Source organism: Apiospora aurea (assembly GCF_038362705.1).
Source record: "Apiospora aurea strain CBS 24483 chromosome Unknown utg000001l_segment0_segment0, whole genome shotgun sequence".
Taxonomy (NCBI): domain Eukaryota; kingdom Fungi; phylum Ascomycota; class Sordariomycetes; order Amphisphaeriales; family Apiosporaceae; genus Apiospora; species Apiospora aurea.
The window spans coordinates 6,610,361-6,630,613 of record NW_027117388.1 but is presented as its reverse complement, the minus strand read 5'-3'; the positions used below and the strand labels follow the sequence as shown (position 1 = coordinate 6,630,613).

The 20,253-nt window shown below is 55.8% G+C and overlaps 8 protein-coding genes across 8 annotated transcripts; 4 read left to right on the top strand and 4 right to left on the bottom strand.

Annotated features, from left to right (window-relative positions):
- Positions 1 to 132: 132 nt before the first annotated feature.
- Positions 133 to 941, top strand: PG986_002022 (PEBP-like protein; the record flags this gene model as incomplete). Its single annotated transcript, XM_066838244.1, has 2 exons — positions 133 to 280; positions 394 to 941. The coding sequence occupies 2 exons, from the start codon at positions 133 to 135 to the stop codon at positions 939 to 941; spliced, it is 696 nt and encodes a 231-aa protein (XP_066707137.1).
- Positions 942 to 1,747: 806 nt separating this feature from the next.
- Positions 1,748 to 2,254, bottom strand: PG986_002021 (uncharacterized protein; the record flags this gene model as incomplete). The annotated part of the gene is made up of 2 exons (XM_066838243.1): positions 1,748 to 1,780; positions 1,892 to 2,254. The coding sequence occupies 2 exons, from the start codon at positions 2,252 to 2,254 to the stop codon at positions 1,748 to 1,750; spliced, it is 396 nt and encodes a 131-aa protein (XP_066707136.1).
- Positions 2,255 to 2,650: 396 nt separating this feature from the next.
- On the top strand, positions 2,651 to 3,628 carry PG986_002020 (uncharacterized protein; the record flags this gene model as incomplete). Its single annotated transcript, XM_066838242.1, has 4 exons — positions 2,651 to 2,653; positions 2,705 to 2,966; positions 3,073 to 3,517; positions 3,580 to 3,628. The coding sequence occupies 4 exons, from the start codon at positions 2,651 to 2,653 to the stop codon at positions 3,626 to 3,628; spliced, it is 759 nt and encodes a 252-aa protein (XP_066707135.1).
- Positions 3,629 to 5,627: 1,999 nt separating this feature from the next.
- Positions 5,628 to 7,362, top strand: PG986_002019 (formate dehydrogenase; the record flags this gene model as incomplete). The annotated part of the gene is made up of 3 exons (XM_066838241.1): positions 5,628 to 5,909; positions 6,247 to 6,401; positions 6,459 to 7,362. The coding sequence occupies 3 exons, from the start codon at positions 5,628 to 5,630 to the stop codon at positions 7,360 to 7,362; spliced, it is 1,341 nt and encodes a 446-aa protein (XP_066707134.1).
- A 492-nt stretch (positions 7,363 to 7,854) lies between these two features.
- Positions 7,855 to 11,433, bottom strand: PG986_002018 (Striatin-interacting protein 1; the record flags this gene model as incomplete). The annotated part of the gene is made up of 6 exons (XM_066838240.1): positions 7,855 to 8,891; positions 8,956 to 9,265; positions 9,323 to 10,180; positions 10,236 to 10,324; positions 10,387 to 10,529; positions 10,598 to 11,433. 6 exons carry the CDS (start codon positions 11,431 to 11,433, stop codon positions 7,855 to 7,857), a joined length of 3,273 nt encoding a protein of 1,090 aa, XP_066707133.1.
- Positions 11,434 to 12,440: 1,007 nt separating this feature from the next.
- On the bottom strand, positions 12,441 to 13,868 carry PG986_002017 (cation efflux family protein; the record flags this gene model as incomplete). Its single annotated transcript, XM_066838239.1, has 1 exon — positions 12,441 to 13,868. The coding sequence occupies one exon, from the start codon at positions 13,866 to 13,868 to the stop codon at positions 12,441 to 12,443; it is 1,428 nt and encodes a 475-aa protein (XP_066707132.1).
- Positions 13,869 to 15,950: 2,082 nt separating this feature from the next.
- Positions 15,951 to 17,851, top strand: PG986_002016 (TAP-like protein-domain-containing protein; the record flags this gene model as incomplete). Its single annotated transcript, XM_066838238.1, has 5 exons — positions 15,951 to 16,279; positions 16,336 to 16,350; positions 16,453 to 16,715; positions 16,798 to 16,909; positions 17,005 to 17,851. The coding sequence occupies 5 exons, from the start codon at positions 15,951 to 15,953 to the stop codon at positions 17,849 to 17,851; spliced, it is 1,566 nt and encodes a 521-aa protein (XP_066707131.1).
- Positions 17,852 to 18,205: 354 nt separating this feature from the next.
- PG986_002015 (putative class I alpha mannosidase) lies at positions 18,206 to 20,020 on the bottom strand (the record flags this gene model as incomplete). Its single annotated transcript, XM_066838237.1, has 1 exon — positions 18,206 to 20,020. The coding sequence occupies one exon, from the start codon at positions 20,018 to 20,020 to the stop codon at positions 18,206 to 18,208; it is 1,815 nt and encodes a 604-aa protein (XP_066707130.1).
- Between the last annotated feature and the right edge of the window lie 233 nt (positions 20,021 to 20,253).

Here is a 20,253-nt window from a genome sequence, read left to right as displayed (position 1 = left end):
ACACTGCGTTGCTGGCCATCTGCATCATCTTCACTTCTTCTTACTTCTTCATCTGTTCTTTTTATAGACTTCTTTCTTTCTTCTTTCCTGTGATTATATAACGTATATACATCTACATCATCCGACTCCACCATGCTGTACTCATTTGTCACTGTCTTGGCCGCAGCCACCCTGTCGTTGGCGTCCACGCCCAGTGGCTTCACGCCCGCCACCCAAAACCCTCTGACTGTGATGTTCGGCAAGACTGATGGTTCGGGCGGAAAGGAGCTCACCAAGGCTGGTAAGTCAACAGCACGATCCTGAATGCAGGAGGGAGGAGCAGCAGCAGTAGCGCTCGAATCGCAAAACCCTAGAGAAGAAGATGAGAGCGCTAACAAGCGATGTGCCCCACAGCAACCGCCAATGCGCCCACCCTCTCCACGAGCAAGAAGCTCGAGGGCAAGTCTTTCGCTGTCATGATGATCGATCTTGACATCCCGACCGACACCGCCGGCAAGACCAACACGCTCCTCCACTGGATGCAGACCGATCTGACCGCCGCTGCCAGCGGCGCCGGCTCCGCTCTCACAGTGCCCGGCACCGTCAAGGCCGCGGCCCCGTACTTCGGGCCCTCGCCGCCCGCGCGCACGCCGCTCCAGCATCGCTACACCGAGATCCTGGTCGACACGTCGGCCGCGACCCCGGACCAGCTCAAGGTGCTGACGGACGCCGCGGCGAACCGCCAGGGGTTCCAGGCCGAGGCGGTCCTGACCAAGGCCAAGCTGCAGGACAAGGTCGTCGCGGGCAACTTCTTCACCGTCTCCAACGCGGGCCCCGCCGCCGACGCGACCAAGGGCAACTCCACCACGCCCGGCACCGCCAAGGGCACCGGCAGCGCGACCAACCCGGGCAAGCAGACGGGTCTCCCCCGTCAAGGGCGAGGCGTGGTCGCGCCAGGCTAGCGGCATGCTGACGGGCATTGCCGTCGTGGCGGCTGTGTTCTTTGCTCTGTGAGAACTGCCTATATAGGTCAGGGGTTGGGAAACGGTGTGGACATAGATTATAAGGGACAAAATACAAATACAGAAGAAGAAAAAGTTCGAACCAACTTCGAGTTTGATATGCGGATGCGTGAAGTGTGCTTTCAACCTAATAAGTAGTAGGTCTGGTAAGGGAGACTAATCGAGTTGTACAACCATACGAGTCGACAATCTTGTGGAACCTCATACTTGTCACTAAGCAGCGATTTATACTTAGGTAAGTATTCGCAGCAGACTAACCCAAACAGATGTTCCAATATACAGACATAGGAGATGGATGGGCTCCATGCAGAGGGGTTCAGGAGTAGGAGCTCTTATGCGTTTAGAGGCGTTGTTCTAGTCCAAGACCGAGCTGGCAAATAGCAGTGCTCCCCAAAGAGTAATATATAGTACTATGGTCTATGATGATGTTGCTACTCCATCTATAACTAGCCTCCATTAGCCACGCTACTTGATTGGAATATGGCTGTCCTGGTTGCTGGGTAGTCGCTGCGCACCTAGGCTTGTCCATACGGTTAGGTCAATCTGGGAAGCGGCAACAAGATTGCCGAGATACTCCCACGGGCTTCCCGGCGATAGCAGGGACCGCCTATGTTGCACGATGGAAAGGGAGTCTTGATTCTTTTCTTTTTCTTTACATTCGAAGGTCATTTCATCAGTTCGATGTCTGTCCCGCCCAAATAGGCACACCTCCAACTCTTTATCCTTCCGGTATGTAACTGTCAGCACTAGGTTGTCGCGCTTGAAAGCAAAATGGGCAGCTGGCGTCCTTTTCATAGCTGAGATTTCCCGCATTGCAAGATGACTTTGATTTTTTTCAAAGGAAGGTTAGTTTACTCTGTAGAACTCCGCATAGGGGATTCTTGACTTACGCAAATCCATCTAACATTGTCGCTGTTTCTTGGTCTCCTATTGACGGACATTGGGACCTCTCCTGGCCCAGCGTCGTCCGGTGGCTCCCCTCCACCGCCGTCTGGTGAATCACCGCCACCGTCACCGGGTGGTCTCCCACCTCCGCCGCGCGGCGGTCCTCCACTACCTCCATTTGGTGGTGTATCTCCGTTGTTTGAGCCTCCACCAGATTCTCCAGGCCTGTCCAAAGATTGTGGAAGTGTGACCTTACTTTGCCTTGTCCTACCCCAGAGTTTGTTCTCGCCATTATGTCGTTTGCTCAGGGGCGTTTTATTTCTGGATCGGAGAAGACCGACCGAACTAGTTGCGATAGCCGTAGGCATCGTGACAGGCGCTTCGTGTGGTCGTGGAAAATATGTATAATAGTCAATATACTGCCTGGATTCTTAGATCTTGGTTGAAATTGGCGTAGATTGGGAATTTTCATGAGGCTCGAATGGTCCGGATTGAGGGGGTTTGTAGGCCATTTGATGATATACAAATGAGGGGGCTATGCTGCATAGCCCAGTCAGGCATCAACACCTAAATATGGCGAGGCTCCCGCGTATGGCTTACAACAATGACACCTAAGAAAAGGGTATGTGCAAGGCTTGATACATCGGCATCTCCAACACTACTTCGATTTTCAAACATCCATCCAAAAGAGAGAGCCATAACTGTGTGATGGATGGGGATATCGAAATGAGCATCTTATCAAGGAAAGAGGTACTCGAAAAGTCATGGTCAGTACTGCTTGCTACTATTCCAGAAGCTAGGTATACTGACTCGGATAGGAAATACATTGGGTATCCGGACTTTGCTACGTACTCGTCCTTGGCCGACGATTTTTTGTGATCAGAAGATACGATCGACTTCACTGCCGAGTTCTCATCACTCTGCAGGATGAAATTGCGATGCTCGAAGAAGAACTGGATGCTCTTGATGCGAAATACAGTGACAGGAACGCGCCAGATGTCGACAACGGATCTGTGCGTAGAGATCAGCCAGAACGAAAGAACCTGGTCAAACGGATATGTGCCGAGTTGGAGAACTATGGTACGGTGAACCTTATGAGTTCCCCCCGTTTGGTATCATTGTCATCACGTTGCAATAACAGTATTGAGTCTAGATGAGTTGCTCTGCCACTACACGCAAGTGAAAGCAATACCCATCGCCCCAGAAGAAAACGTTGAAAATATTCGAAACTGGCTTGAGAACAACAACAACCCTATCCACCGGGAAGAGCTCGAGTTCCTCAAAGCCCGTGACCTCATCACGCTCGCGAAGCCCAAGTCGCTGTTGCGCCGCCTGTTTGAACGACATATCCTAAGCTCAACGTCGGACCTGTTCGGGTTCTTGGCAAGCCACCGGCATCGTGCCGGGGATGCCACAGTACACGGTCAAGACGAACCGATAGATGCTGTGACAGTACCGGTCATATTCGTGACGGCAGCGACCATGCTCATCAGCCCCTTGTGGATCTTGGCCGTCACTCAGAACATGTTTGCGCGGCTGGGAATCATCACCGGCTTCAACGTCTTGCTTCTGGCGGTCCTTACGTCCGCTACTTTGGCCAAGCCGTTCGAGATCCTGGCTGTAGCAGCAGGGTAAGTAGTTGCCCATTACCACAAGAGCTTACCTCAGGAGAGCACTGACAGGCCGTCCCCAGATACTCGGCTGTCCTGGTTGTTTTCTTGCAGATTGGGAGCATCAGCTAGTTCGTAACGGCGCCGTTAGCCCGTAGTCTGTCGAATGCGCACTGCGGATTGAGAAGATCAAAAGAGGATGTCTTTGACAAATAGATACACATGTCAGGTATGCAACATTGAAGTTAGCCCCTATTCTGAGCATTGATGCCTCACGTGGTCGTATGATAGACCGATCCCCTCTCAACAAGACCGAATGGTTTACCCGCAAGTGGTAAAAACAACCAACCGCCTGATCTGCCGGATCAAATATGTCTTACAGGCTGGCGACGCCTCTTGCTCTCCTAAGTTTCCTGCTGGAACCAATCAAATGCGAAGCCGAGGCCATTTTATTAGGTGATAACTCGGGAACTCGAGCGAACCCATCAATGGTTTGCAAGTGATATTCTCTAGATTCTGGCTGCCAGATACCGAAGCCCAGACTGTGTTGTTTCGCTAGCTGGCAGGACCAAGGGAGGGCATGGAGGAATCTCGGAATGTTTAGCACTTGCGATTCTGATTGAGAATAAGGCGTGAAAATGTGGGCACCTGCTCCTTTCCCCGCAATCTAGGCACATGCTGCCGTCACACCCAAGCCCCGACTTTTGGGCTTCCCGATCACGCTTGGCTGCTTGGCAAGAGAGCTGTCCATTTGCCTGGGTTACTGTGTCTTCTTCGTTTCTGATATTCGACATTTTGCCGGCCTACGAGTCAATGTGAGAAGTGTCTAGTGAGAGGTGGGACGACATCAATCATTGCGAAGCTGGCTACTGACTAGCACCGTCATGCCGAGTAATTTGCAGTTGCGTGGACTGACAGACTGGCCTCTTCAATGCGAGCGAGTGCTGGATGCAGCAAAGGCGGGGCCCAGTCTGTCATCAAAACAGCCCTGGAGCCTACTGCCTTCTGTACTGCCTACCTAACGGAGACGGCTTCTATGTGTGCCAAGCTTGCAAGGTGCCTTCCGCAGCCCAAGCTGATATCATACCACTAGCTCCTCCCCTAAACAACCGTTCGGATGCGGGGCAGCTGCCTCTGCTTCCCAGCAATACCAACACCGACACATCTCCGAAGCTGATCCGGCCACATGCCGAGGGGCATGATGCAACTAAAGGCCCCAATCAATTGGAATAGGCTCAACAGCCAAGCTTCGTCATGCGTCCCATGGCCCATGGGATCCTGGCGGCTCTGGCTGGACAGGTCTCTCATGCAGTGTGTGTGTGCATCAGTCAGAGAAATGTCAGTCGGCAGCAGCCAACAACCAACCGGGAAGAGACAATCTGAATTCACGACAAGCAAGAATTGATGCGGGGTGAAGGCGCCTGAGTTGGTCAGGTAGGTAGGGATGGGAAGGCTGTCCTCCCAATTGACTAAAGCTACCTGCCCAATACCTACCTGTCGCTACGGTTGCGGCTACGGCTAGCTTCATGACTTGAAGACAGAAGACCGCACACACACCGCACACCACATCCCGTGGCAGGGACCGGAAGGCAACCAACGTGTGTGCCATTGCGTATGCACAATACTATTTGCTGCTACCGTCATGCTACGACCAGATTGGCCCGCAAGTGCGGATCAATGGAGGGGTTCCTGTTCTATTGACCGGCAACCCCCAACGAGGTACCGTACGAAGGTGGTGGAACTAGGCTCGTCGGCTGTTTTGTTCGCTGTAAGTATACAACACATCGTGCCGGAGCTGAATAGAGCCTGTACCACCACCTTGTGGGCACCATTCAACAGCTTGGCCACCTGCCGCCCTCGATTCGAATCATGCCAGGCACCATAAATACCACGGCGATGTCTGCCCTGTTCTGGTCCTGAAACCTCGCTTCCTCACTCACTTTGCATCAACGACATCATCGCACGGTAATCGTCTCCACTGCTGCCAACAACGCCCCAGTTGCTATATCCGTCAGAACCGGCCACCAACTCCCTATAAGACTCCTCCGTTCCCAGCCATCCGGCCTTCTTTTGTTACCACGACAAAAGCCAATAATACTATACAGCTTGAGCAATACAACAATCAATCAAAATGGTACTACTCGCTCGCTCTGTTCAGCGCACCCTTCGTCCCGTTACTGCTTCTGCACGGGCTCTATCAACATCATCCTCTGCTTTCACATCCCGGGCCTCGACGTCGTGCAGGGCCGGCGTGGCATCACGGCCGGCTCTGGCGCCCAAGAGCTCGGCGCCCATCTCCCTACCCTCCCGCAACCCATTTGGAGCACCCGCCTCGATTCGCTCGCTAACAGGTCAACGTGAAAAGGTCAAGGTTCTGCTCGTCCTGTACGATGGTGGCAAGCACGCCGAAGAGGTACGTTTAACCCTACTCGAACGAGGAAGGGGGAAGAAAGCATCATGTCAGGCGAGGATTTGGCAAGCGAGGGGCTTCACGCTATTCTTCCGCACCCAAACATCGTCCATCGCCTATCGGTTGGAGTTCAGGCTCTGGCGCACTTACAGCCAATGCCAAGCGCCAATCAGGAGCCTGGGCTGGCCGTTGGTCGATGAGGGGCAGAGTGGCCGGGGTCTCTCGGTTCCATGCCGTAGCCCGATCAACTGCATTATGATATGACAAGATGCAACTTCCCCTCTCCGGAAGTATTTATACAACCACAGGAAGAAAGGCTAATCATTGGGGGTAATTGCAGCAACCTTTGCTCCTCGGTACCACCGAGAATGAACTCGGCATCCGCAAGTGGCTCGAGGACCAGGGCCACACTCTTGTCACAACCTCCGACAAGGAGGGCGAGAACTCTACCTTTGACAAGGAGCTCGTCGACGCAGAGGTCATCATCACTACTCCGTAAGTACCAGCGACCCAGTATCTTATGCATCTGGCCACTAACACACCATGCTATAGCTTCCACCCTGGTTACCTGACCGCTGAGCGTCTGGCCAAGGCCAAGAACCTCAAGCTTGCCATCACTGCCGGTATCGGCTCTGACCACATCGACCTCAATGCCGCCAACACAACCAACGGCGGTGTCACCGTCGCCGAGGTCACTGGCTCCAACGTTGTGTCCGTTGCTGAGCATGTCATCATGACTATCCTGACCCTGGTGCGCAACTTTGTGCCCGCACACGAGCAGATCCAGGCTGGCGAGTGGGACGTTGCCGCCGCTGCCAAGAACGAGTTCGATCTCGAGGGCAAGGTCGTCGGTACCGTCGCTGTCGGCCGCATCGGCGAGCGTGTCCTGCGCCGCCTCAAGCCCTTCGACTGCAAGGAGCTGCTGTACTTCGACTACCAGCCCTTGAAGCCCGAGGTTGAGCAGGAGATTGGCTGCCGCCGCGTCGAGAACCTCGAGGAGATGCTCGGCCAGTGCGATGTCGTCACCATCAACTGCCCGCTGCACGAGAAGACCCGCGGTCTCTTCAACAAGGAGCTCATCTCCAAGATGAAGCCCGGCTCTTGGCTCGTCAACACGGCCCGCGGTGCCATCGTCGTCAAGGAGGACGTCGCCGAGGCCCTCAAGACCGGCCACCTCCGCGGCTACGGTGGTGACGTCTGGTTCCCCCAGCCCGCCCCCAAGGACCACGTCCTCCGCTACGCCAAGAACCCCTTCGGCGGCGGCAACGCCATGGTTCCCCACATGTCCGGCACCTCGCTCGATGCCCAGAAGCGCTACGCCGACGGCACCAAGTCCATCCTCCAGAGCTACCTCTCGGGCAAGCACGACTATCGCCCCGAGGACCTTATCGTCAAGGACGGCGACTACGTCACCAAGGCCTACGGCCAGCGCCAGCCCACCAAGAAGGGCAACTAAACCATCAACTACATTATTAATACCGGCCATGACGACTAAACGGGCCATGAAGCCAATATGTAAATTCTACGAACCACCACTGAAGGTTCTATTCAAATAGCGATTGCATTTAGTCTTATTTTTATGAAATACCACGATTTCAAATTGTACCTGATTTTCTCTCCGTAGGATGTTCGTGTCATGTGATGTAAGAGTGTCTGGGTTTGTTCATTTATAACAAAACTCTACGAATGGATGCGCGGCTCCGAGACAATAATACTGAATATCACAACATCTGGAGAAGTATAAGAATACTATGAATCTTGGAGTGGGATATCTTTTATAATTCGAGAAGTCAGACATCCACAATCATAATGGTTTAGTAGGTATCTAGCTCCCCCTTCGGTCTATAAATCTCGCCAGAGTGTATACGAATAGCTTCATGGCCATCTATGTGTAATTCATCATCACTATCGTCCCGTTTTCCATTTTGTTTGGCTATTGTCGCATTTCTCAACCCCACCCCATCCCACTGGGATACTGCTGCTGCTGTTGCTGCTGCTGTTGTTGCTGCTGTTGCTGTTGCTGCTGCTGTTCCCACTCCATGGGCCCGCCCATCATCATGCCCCCTGCATCTTGCGCACCAGCGCCTGGGTCCGCCAACCAGACGACCTCGAGCTTCTCGAGCTCGCGCTTGAAGAAATCCTGCTCGTCGCGGACGGCGTTCTCGGCCGACTGGTCTCCGCCTCCGCTGGCCGCGTTGCCCATGGGAATCATGTGCTCCGGGTAGCGGCGGACGTTGAACCAGTGGGTCAAACTACGAAGGGCCTGCTCGAGGGGCAGGGCCTCCTCAACCTCGGCGTCGACGTCGGAGCCTGCGAGCCACTCGTCGCGCAGCTCGGGGCGGCAGTGCAGGTAGACGGCCGTGATGACGCGCATGTTGGACTGGCGCCACTTGCGGCCGCAGTAGGGGACCTGGTTCTTGAAGAGCTTGAGGGTGTAGAGCCGGAGCTCGGGCTGGGGCACGCGGAGCGACTTGCGGATGATGTTGGACGACTTGTACTGCACCAACAACAGGTTACGGTGCGCCTTGTTCTTGCAGATCTTCTGCAGGATGCGCAGGTAGTTGATGAGGGAGAAGAAGTTGCGCCGCGAGTAGTCGGTGATGGGCTCCTTGGGCAACGGGTTGATGGGGTAGCCCAGCTCGTCCACCTCGGGACGGGTCTGGGCTTGGTGCTCTGGCTTCGATTCCAATGAGCCATTAACATTGGCAGAAGACCTGGGAGGAGACTTCTTGCGCTTGATGGGAGGCGGTGCTGCCTCGTCCTCGCTTTCTTCATCTTCATCGGCACCATCAATCTCCGTGGGCTCCATGGGCTTGTCAACCGGCCGGGCCCGCTGATTGCAGAAGTAAAAGAAACTATGATCTAGCCGATCGGTTCTGCTATCAACAACCTGCTGGACATCCTGGTGCGCGAAGAGCTTCAGGACAAGCGGTAGATAATTTGAGTCTAGTAGCAGCTGTGTCATGTACTCGAATTTGAGAACATCTGTCGGATATTGTCAGCGTCTATATCTGCAGATAGTCGGGAACGTTGGGTTGCTTTTGCTTACGAGAAATCTTGAACCATTTTAATAGCAGAAGAGCAATCCCAGTCAAGGCCTTGCCTTCGATCTCGCGCGCACGTGCTTGATCTAGATCGTCAAGGGACAAATCTGGGCTCTCCTGGCCTGCATTCCCATTTGTTCCATTAGAACTATCATGTGACCTGTACAAATTCGGAGCTTGCTGTGGTCCCCGGAAGTTGTTGGCCATTCCTTCCGGACCTCGGGGCTGCGGCAAGGTGATGGCCGCAGTGATATTAAAGAGCAAAGTCTTCATCAGGACTATCACTACTGATTGGAGTTGTGGCAAGGCAGTGTCCTACGTTTCATGGTCAGAGGAACGTCACAAGGTTGGGCAGTCCAGGGAATTACTCACGTATAGTTTTTCGACAGCCTCAAGACGCCGTTTGATCTTTGGGTCTAGATTCTCCGGGTCTGGACCGTAGTCAATCTCGGGACCCTCGGTCTTGGCTGTCCTTGCCTCGATCTTCGCCAGCAATTTGTCATCGTCAATCTCATCGTTGTCGCCGATCTCTAGTGAGTCTAGATCGAGGTCATCCACGTCGTTGTCGTGAGTCGGATCCCAGCCTCGGTCGAACTTCAAGAACTTTTCTCGTTCTTCCCAAAGCTGCCGGGTAGCTCTTGTCATGCGCACTCGTGTTGAGAAGAGCTCCCCTGCTTCGAGAATCGATGCCGGGATATCGCTACCCTCCCATTTCCGCCCTACCAATATGTCTTGGAGACCGGCAGGCCCCTTGCCACCTGCGCTATTGCTTGTAGCATCCAGCGGAGGGTACATGAAGGGGAAATTTTGATTGGTTTGGTAGTTCTGTTTCTTTCCGCCTTTCCCGCCCACTGCTGGCGATGGCGGCGGAGATGGAGCAGGTGTCGCGATATGTACTGGTTGGTGAAGAATGGAAGCACCTCCGCTCTGGGTATTCGGTGGCGCAGGCAAGATGCCATTGGAACCATTATTGCGAGTAGGGTGATTAGGCAATTGGGGCAGGAGGGACGTGTTATCGGCTTCTAGGGGTATAGGCAGTTGTGGCGGCACGTAGGCTGGGTATTTCGAAGAAATTTCCTGCCGAAAGACGTGGTAATCTAAGGGGGATGCCGTGATTGTGTCCTTGGCTTGTTCCTTGTTGGTTGCTTCGCTAAGAGCCTTCTTGGTCTCTTCGATCTCTTCTGTCCCGCCAAATACCACCAACAAGGACTTCCAGAGGAAAAGGAGAATCTGCGTCTGGTTTCAGCTGCAATGCCGCACACAAACCCAGCTTTCGGGCACTTACGTGTGTCATGGGCAACGTAGGAGACTCAAGCCACCTCATTTTGGCAACTACCGAGAGTATATAGGTCGCCATATTGGGATTGAGCAAGACTGCAATGGTTGATTAGCACTGGTTTACTAGTCTGGGGTCTGATAGGTCTACGACAACTTACGCAACTTCTCCTGTACCGCGGCCATGCCCGCACGGTCATTCAATATTTCTTGTAAAGTCGTATACATTATCGTCATCAAGTTCATCAGCTCATCCTGCTTTTCCTGCAAGCCCTCTGGCGGCATATTCGAGGGTTCTATTTGCCTGTGAATGTCTCAGTATTAGCATCGCCCCCGTTTAAAACGGGCCCTGTACTGTTTCTCGAAACGTACCATAAAGTGTCCAAAGCGTTTTGTAAAGCATTCCATATGATGGGCAGCCCGCCGCGCTCCGCTAGCAACTTCACACCCGAGCTTATAGCCGCGAGCTGATCGGGCGTCGCCACGGTGCGCAACTTCGACTTGTCCCCCAGTATCGGCGTGCCGGCCGTGTCACTCCACCGGCCCAGGACGATGTACACAAGCCTGGCAATGGCCGCGGTCCGGAGACCGTCGTCGCCGGAGCCGACCTGGTCCAGCGCCTTGGACACAAAGGCCGCCCGGGGCTCGTCGCTCGCATCGTCCCATGTCGCGTAGCTGCCGTAGTTGTTGCTGCTTCCCCCTGCGCCGCCGGTGTCCTGCTGGTCCCAGTGCCACTCGAAGGACTTCTGGGCGGCATTGAGCCGCACCCACTGCCAGAACTGGTACGCGAACCACTCGTCGAGCTCCTCGGGGTGCGGGCCCGTGTCCGAGTAGGCGAAGTCGTAGACGACGGTCTCGTTCCGGGGGAACTCGGAGACGATGCGTCGCAGCTGGGCCAGCGAGAGCGAGTCGGGAGGCTGCTGCTGCTGCTGCTGCTGGGAGCCCGAGGACGGCGGGGGAGGAGCGGGCTGGGTCGGCGGGTTCGGCGGCATCGAGTTTCTCGGTGGTAAGCCGGGCCGCATGGGGACGGCGGCAGGATTGTTCATCGGGGAGGGCGCTGCTGCTGTGGTTGCTGCTGGCGGGTCTGCCGTGGTGGTCTCGGCGGCGACTCCCGTGTCTGCGAGGTCTCCGACGGGGTCCTTGTTGTTGGGGACGTCGGGCGAGGCGGCGTCGTTGCCGCCGGCCTTGGAGAGCCACAGCGAGTTCATGGTAGGGGCAGCCGTGGTAGTAGCGTGACCGCTAATGAAGTTTGAGGGAGAGGCTAACGTAGCAGCTCGCGAAACTGGAGTCTGGAGGGGCGCATTGTTGGATTGGACGACGCGGCGCTACTGGGCACTCTTGATTCAGGTGCCGGCGCTCCAGGATATTCGGCGCGCTGAGGTTCGCTTGATTGACCACGATGTTCCTTCGCAGTATCAGAATCGGGGCATCTACCAGAGAATTGGTGGTAGTTGCACTCGGAATCCCCCTACAAGGGCTGCAAGAGCTGCAAGAGCTCCCAAGGTCAGGATCTACCTGGCCAGGTGCACAGACCATGCAACGTGGGGTGTGGTATTTGGGCGCGGGGTGTGCATCGTCAGAAGGGCGTTTCTTGAAGCGACTTCCTTGGCCACCGTTGAGTTGCCTAACATATCGGGCATTTCACCTCCACAGCCTGCTGCGATAGGCCATGTCTTACGTTGCCGCAGCTATTCTTGGCTGCGCCATGCCAATCATCACCTACAACCAATACCACACACACTGCAGTTGTACCGTCCAGGAACATCTAACGACGAGTAACTGAAACAAGGCACGCAGGTAGCGGGATATTACCGGCAAGTAACACTACCGTGCCATAGGGTAGTATGATCTTTTGCCCATCGATGAGAATAATAGAGTTGTCCTTAGTGAAGCTGTGCTTCCAATCCATCCATACAGACGATGGTAAACATGTAGGAAGCATCTTAGAAGGAAACGTGTGGGAAATATACTGTAACGGGCAGCAAGACTCAGTTGCAACTAAAGACTGTTTTGATCATCAAGGTCCTCGCTCGGATTGCAATTACACTAAGCACTATGTATAATGTCGCAAACACTATGCCTAATAACGAACAGTAGAGACGCGTTGCTTGGTACCATCTTGGTGCATCTTATATCTGTCTCCTCTTTTTTTTGGTTGTCTTGCGACCCATGTAAACTACTCTCAAACATTTCAATGCACTCTTTAACTTATCTATCAGAGATATTTCTTCAGGAAGTGCTCAGGTTTATGCGTAGTCTCGTAGTCGACATGGACATAGGCCCTCTCGATGTCGGGCAGGTCCTCGAGCTTGAACTGCAGCTCCTCGGCGACGTCGTGGGTATCGCGGAGGCTGGCGTCGGGGTTCATGACGACATCGACCTCGGCGATGAGGCGGGGGCCCGAGTGGTAGACGCGCACCGTGTCGATGCCCTGGATGGTGTCGGGCGAGTGCGTAAGGCAGACGTACGTGATGAGCTGCTGCATCTCGACGCTGGCCACGACCCCGACCAGCAGCAGGAACTCCTGGAACGCCGTGCGCAGCCAGATGCAGGAGATGAGTACCGACAAGATGATGGCGCCCATGGGGTCGAGCCACCACACCAGCTTAGCGCCGCCCACCGACGTCAGGATGCCGAAGCCGTTGACGAACAGATCGTTACGGTGGTCCTGCCACAGGATGCCCACTTGCGAGTACTTGTCCTTGATGCCCCAGCAGTAGAAGAAGAGGCAGAGCTTGGTGCTGAACGCGATGACCACGGCAATGACGGAGGGGAGGTGGAAATGGTTAGTATCACCGTCTCCTTTGTTTGTGGTGACCAGCTGCTGAACCGAGAAGGCGATGAGAATGAAGGAGACGGCCATCATCAGGAAGCAGAAGGTGATGTTCCCCACTGTCTCCAGCCTAGCCTTCCCGCTGGGGAAACGGTCCGGATCCACACGCTTGACCGCCCGGTGAGACAGAATCAGGGTCACGTTGCTCAAGGGGTCGAAGATGGAATCGGCCATGGTCGTGAAGAGGGACAGCGAGCCCGACGAGATGGCGCCGTACAGCTGCAAGATAGCTAGCATAACGTTGGCGATAAAGCTGCCCCAAACGGCGATTTGGAAGCGCAAGTGGTCGTCGCCTTGCTCCTGCTTGGCCTCGGCTCTGTGCTCCTCGACCGGCTTCAACAGACGCTCGATGGTCTCGTTCTGGGTCTTGTAAAAGTTCTCCACCTTGCGGGCGTGGAGGAGGTTGCGTCCAGGCACACAGCCGCGCAACGAGCTGTTCTTCTTCGCCGAGGCGGATGCCCGCTTACGAGAGGTGTTAGCCTTGATCTCGTTGAGCTGGGCGTCAGTCTTGTAGGCGGACTGCAGATTGTACGGATCGCTGTCCGAGTATCGCCGGGTGCCTTGCGACTCAATATCGGCACCCATTATGCAGCCGGCGGGGTGGCGGGCAACGGTGTGATCACCTTTGTCCGCGGTCATGGGCTCTACACTGGAACTAACGCCACCATGTTCGTGAGATTGGTTGGTGGCGTCGGCACTCTTAGATACTAGTCTCGGACTTGATGTTGAGGGCCGCGGGCTGCCTCCTGGGAGTTGCAGATTGAACGGATGCGGGTGCATGGTGATACTGGCTGACAGATCGGGCTCCATGGTTGAATCAACTGACAGGTGGGATTCCTCGGACGAATTAGCTGGCAGAGCGACTGCGATACTCGAAGCTTCCCGTCTCGTGGCAAACGCTGGCGCAAGCTCGAATTTGGCTGTTGGTGACACGCCAGAAAGGAACAGCGCAATTCAGAGCCGGGAGAGAGAGACCATTCGGGTCCTTGCTGACGTTGAGCTGCTGCAAAGCCAAAAGCCGTCGAGGAATGGGGTGTAATCCGTTGGGTAGGTTCAAGTCACTGGTAAGAAAGCTACCTCTCATTAAGTACGCAAAGAATCAAGGCAAACCCGTCGTCCTTTTGTTCGGCAACTTATCTCGACTAGACGACGGGGTGCGGAGATAGGTCATACAGGACAGGACAAGACAAGACAAGACATCAATCGACATGCCCACGTGCTCCGTCCGGTTACTCCATATCGCGAACTTGGAGATGGATGGGCCTCTTTTAGCAAGCGCGCCAAGCGTGGTCGCCGATCAAAAGGGATAGTAGTAGGCGGTGGACTAGTGAGGTCAGCTACTGTACTGTACCATGGAAGGATCCATTGATGCTTGTTAGCAGAGGCGGTGTCTCCAACACCCAAATCGCTATCAGGTCGCAGTGGAAAGATGCAGATCAGCTTCAATACCAAGACATGTTCCATATCTCTGGCGCCTGGGCAAAAGCCAAAATCAAGAGGCAGCCAACAGGCCAGACCACAACAGCCCGCCACTTCTCCAGCCTGTCCGTATCCAGGCTGCAACTGAAGCGATTCGATTGCGTGCATTGGGCCCGCAGGCGCAGAAAGCGTGCTGCCGGACAGGTCGGACGATCCGCATCATCATCATCAGCTTCAACTTCGGGCCAGGGCCAGTGAAATCATGGGCGACTCGGGGAAAGCATCGTGTATACTAATGTCATGCAGTCAAAACAGAGTTTTAAGGTTGTACCGGGGAGAGCCACAATAGTTGGAAAGAAGAGACAGTTCAGACGACGTCGTTCTAGCCTCGAGATGTGCGTCTCTACTTGTACTCCTACATATATCAATGGATGGACGTGCATCGGGGCTGTGCTCCAACCTCCAAGCGTCGCAGATTCGGTAACTATCCGAAACCACCACCTGTCAGGCGGAGCTCGGCTTGGTTCCGAACGCCATGATGCGTTGGCTCTCCCCGTATACCCAAGACTTTCATGTTGTACATATCTGTCAATTGTATTAATAATATGTCATGCCTGCATTCGCCGGCTATGTCTTTGTCAAGTAACCTCCCGTCACGGGCTATCGCGTCCTTAGTTCCAGCCCGACACCGAAAAGGGGTATAGTCAAGCTGCCCTATGGCCGGGTACTCACTCCGCTTGCCAGTGCAACCTCATAGCGCGACTAGATCCTTCAGCGGGGCTGTGCAGCGCCTGTCGTGTCCCCTGGAAGAGTACCCGGCACTCTCAACGACTGCAACCCAAGATGAACAACAAAGAGAAGAAGATGGAAAAGAAAGGAGATAAAACGGCTCTACATAATGATACATACCAAGTGAGGGCCCAAAGCAAAACAATTCGTGCAAGTAGCGTTGGATCGATGTTCAGGTAGCAGGAGCCCGTGGTTATTCTGGTATAGGGGACGGGGCCGTTTTTGACGTCGTCGCTATAGGCGTGGACGTTGCTATGCAGCATGGCCCGGAAGGAGTTTGCCAGCCTGGCGCTGCGCGCTTACGGAGCAAATGCTGCCTGCCTCGGTAAAGTACCTAGGTAGGTAGGTAGGTAGGCACCACGAGATTACCAACCATCTCGAGCACTCACTAGTAAGGCGACAGAGTAGTAAGCAAGCCTGGCAGGATGCTCACACGGCCACGCTGACTAGCTGGGGAATATCACGTCATTCCGCATGATGTTACGCATGTTACGGCATACGGTGTATTAAGAAGTGTACGACCAGGTATGGATATGATATATAAGCGCCAAGACTTTGGAGCGAAGACATTGTAGTTCCTGGCCGAGATATCTGTCTGCATCCTCTACCGGAGTAATACACAGTCTTCCTCACTTCCTTCCTCTCTCCTTCCCCCCCTTTTCACGCCCTCCCATTGTCGAGACAATGGTCCATACCGTTCGCGCCAAGAGCATGAAGCTCTCCATCGCCGCCTCCCTCGTAGCCACAGCCGCCGCGCGGAATGGGACCTACGACAGCAGCACCATCCGCTGGGCGCCCTGTCCCGCCGACGTGGCCGCGCCGCCCACCCTCTGCGGCGAGCTGCTCGTGCCCCTGGACTACACCAACAACCAGCCCAACGAGACGCTGACTCTCCAGCTCGCCAAGGTGCCCGCGACGACCCAGCCCTCGCGCGGGAGCGTCCTCCTGAACTTTGGAGGCCCCGGTAATGACGGCCGGACAATGCTTGGGCAATACGCGCCGTTCCTTCCACTGTAGGTGTTCGCCTGAGGCCGCGTTTGAAATTATGAGACTGACAGTTGTAATATAGTGGATCTGGAGGAGTGTTCGACTTGATCGCAGTCGATCCGCGGCACGTACAGCCAATAGCTCTACAAGTCCACCACAATGAAGGCATTTGAATACTAACAAACCGCCAATCCCGCAGAGGCACCGGCAACACCATCCCCTTCTCGTGCTACCAAAACGAGACGCTGCGCCGCGCCGGCCAGGCGACGGTGCGCCAGGAGTGGGCCAACGCGTCGGACGCGACGCCGGGCCGCCTCTGGGCCGAGGCCCAGGTCCTCGCCAACGACTGTGGCAATGCTCTCGCCAACACCACGGGAAGCCTGGTGGGCACCGCGTTCACGGCGAGGGACTTCATGCAAGTCGTCGACGCGCTCGGCGAAGACGGCATGCTTCGATACTGGGGTGAGTTCAGTTCAGGGGCCAACTACTCCATCCTCTGTCCTATTGTTTCTTGTCGTACTCCCGCTGACGTGCCGACTTCCAGGGTTCTCGTACGGTTCCTATCTCGGCTCGACACTCGCGGCCATGTTTCCCGACAGGATCGACCGGATGGTCCTGGACGGCATCGTCAACATCCACGAGTGGCAGGGCGGCATGTGAGTAGTATCCCAGCCCCCCACCCAAACGTAAACGTCGGCAACCGTATAAAAAACACCCCCGTGTTACTGACCGAAGCACTCTCCCACCACAGTGAGGTCGAGTCCGTGACCGACTACGACAAGACCTTCCAAGGCTTCCTCGACGGCTGCGTCACCTACCCGGCCAACTGCGCCCTAGCCCACGCCGCCAACGGCGAGGACGTCACCGCCGCGGCGCTGGAGTCCTCCATCTACGACCTCCTCGACCGCATCAAGCGCGCCCCCTTCGCCCTTGGCTCCAGCATCATCGACTACAGCGCGCTCCAGAACCTCGTCAACGCGGGCCTGCGCTCGCCGCCCGCCTGGCCCGAGCTGGCCGAGATCCTCGACGCCGTCCTCCGCGGCCCCGACCTGGCCCGGCTCGGGCCCCTCCTCGCGAACTCGACCCTGGTCAACACCTGGTCCCCCGGCAACGAGGCCTACCAGGGCATCCGCTGCGGCGACCAGGCCCTGCGCGCCACCGACCCCGCGGCCCTGTCTCCCTCCAACGCCGCCCGCGGCGCCCTCAGCCGCCTCGGCGGCGACCAAGGCCTCGCCACCACGATGCAGTGCGCGCGCTGGCCCATGGCGGCCCGCGAGCGGTACGAGGGCAACTTCCAGGGGATCCGCACCCGCCACCCGATCCTCCTGATCGGCAACTACGCCGACCCGGTCACGCCCCTGGCCTCGGCCAAGAACGCGAGCGCCTCGTTCGAGGGCAGCGTCGTGCTCGAGCACAAGGGCTTCGGGCACGCCTCCATCGCGCAGTGGTCGACCTGCACCATCACGGCCGCCCGCACGTACCTGCTGACTGGCGTGCTGCCGGCGCCGGGCACGAGCTGCGAGGTCGACCAGCCGGCGTTCGCGCCGCTCCCTGCGAACGGGACGGTGCCGGCAGCTCGCAGGCGCGCCTTGTTGTAAGGGGCGCTGTCAGGGTGCCAATGCCTTGTCAGAGTGCAGGAAGATCCACAGTACACTAGACTGATACTTTTAGACATATTAATCGCGGACGTCGAACCTGCTCGGTTTTGCTGTACTAGAATAGATCGTATAGTGTGGTTACATGTAGCTTCATGAATCGTATCCGAGACATCAGCAACCCAATGACTCAGATTGACTACTGATTGTTCTCGTGCCCCCGCATCCACCTCATACCATATATACAAGGCGTTACCTTATAAGCAGTAGATGATCAGCCGTATTACTGGTGAACCCCGTCTATACATATATGCTTGCTCTATTATTTTTACCCGGCCCATTTACAATAAATTATCTTCAGCCCATGGCGTCCGCTCTCCTCAACGGATGCGCCTCCGTATTGAGGACCCACGTGTCCAAACTCACGACGTCAAAGTCGCTGAACACGAGGTAAAAGTACTTGAGCGTCTCGGCGAGCCAGAAGCTCTCCATGCTGTCGACCTGCGCCGGGCTCGCGACCGTGACGTCGTTGAGCGCCGCCGCCGCCGTGCGCGTGCGCGTGTGCTTCTCGACGGCCTGGAACATCTTCCACGCCTTGTCGGCCCAGGCCTTGTCGCCCGTCATGCGGTACATCAGGAACACCGACTCGATCGCCTCGGGCCGCAGGATGTACCTCCGATCGTTAACCTCGACCATGCCCTCGGGCAGCTTCCGCTCCTTGTACGTGTCCGTGATGGACTTGTCCAGCACCTCGTCCGGCTCCAGGTTCCCGTACCAGTACTGCTTGCCGGCGTCGATCCACCGCTGCTGGCTCCACTTGCAGTCGTCCTTGGCGGGGTCGACGTCGCAAGGGATGAAGGTGAAGATCTCCGGCCCGATGCCCGAGGGTGTGGCAAAGTACGACCAAACGCAGCCGTCTGTAAGCTGCTTGGCGGTCTCCATGTCTGCGGGCCGCTCAAAGATCTTGGCGGCTAACGCCACCATACCCCCAGCAAAACAGGTAAGATGCTGTGCTCGAGGCCTCGTGATGACGAGAGGGTCGCCGGTGGGATTGCGCCTAATATTGGCATCGCCAGAGAAGAGGAGAGGCAGGTTATCAGGGTTCAATGCCCGACGGAAGAGATGTTTCTTCGCGACCTCGATGAAGCCTTCATACATCTTGCGCGGCTGCTCCAGGGCGCCGCCCAGAATCAAGTACTGCTTGGGGAAGTATTCGTAGAGGGAATCCGACATGCCTCCTAAGGTGAAGGAGTCGCCCGCGAAACGCACCGGTGTTACTGACGGATCGACCACTACGGGCCACATGCCCGGCAGCTTAGTCTTGCTCTGCCCGGCCTCGATTTCGTCCGATAGCCTCTGCGCAGCATCGTGGTACGTCATATCCCCCGTCAATTGAGACAGCTTCGACATCTCCATACTCAGCGAACCAATCTCCGATATCAGCGTATTGAAGGAGGGCTTCTGGTTTTTGCCTTTCAGGTATGCCTGCCAGTCCCAACGAGCGACAGGCATGCGGTTCGGAGTATCGAAAGCGCCCATCAGCAGCTCCCCCACCTCTGTCGCCTTCTTCAACAGGCCGGGGTGCTGCTTGCCGCTCAGCTCGTAGGCGGCCAGGAAGCCACCCAGATAGCGAATCGTCGTCTCGAACACGTTGATTTCTTTCGTTTCCGTCGTAGTGAAGTCGATCAACTCGCAGGACTTCACGGCTATTTCAAACTCGTCTTTCAAGTCCAGAATCCACAGGCTGTCGAGGGAGTCCACCAACGTCGCCGCCCAACCGCCGAACGGATTTTGGTAATCGGCCGTCAGCGGCAGGACCTCGTCCTTCAACCACGCGTTCTTCTTGTAACCGTTCCAGCTGTGCAAAAAGCTCTCCTTGACCGCGTTCAGGCGCTTCATCCGTATCTTCTTGGCGTCCTCATCTTCCTTGGGCGGCGTCGCCTGGACCTTTGGTATTCGTCGACTCGGTAGCTCTGTCGGTAGGGGAGTGAGACTCGGCAACGGGTGGTTCGGTGGCGGCTTGTTCCATCTGACGCTCTTGTCCATGGCTGTGTCGGGTATTACGCCGTAGTTTGGCATCTGGGTTTGGGGCGGGCTCCAAGTGTAGTACCAGGTGGCCAAGACCCAGAGCGCAATGGCGCCGAGGATGAGGCGTGTGACACGCCGAGCCATATTGGAAGCTTGTCGCCGCGGAATGGCGTCCTTGTGTTTGCGTATATATATATAGAAGCTGTTGTCGTGTGTAGCAAAGAGGTACCTTTGCAATGGTGGATGATTAACAGCACGACCAGCGTCGCTGTTTCACGGCGGTCGTGGGCGAGAAGAAGTCAATGGGTGCTCGAAACCCAGCCACATAAATTTGATAGAGGAGCTCAGAGTGTTTAAGACACAGGACTATGCCAGAA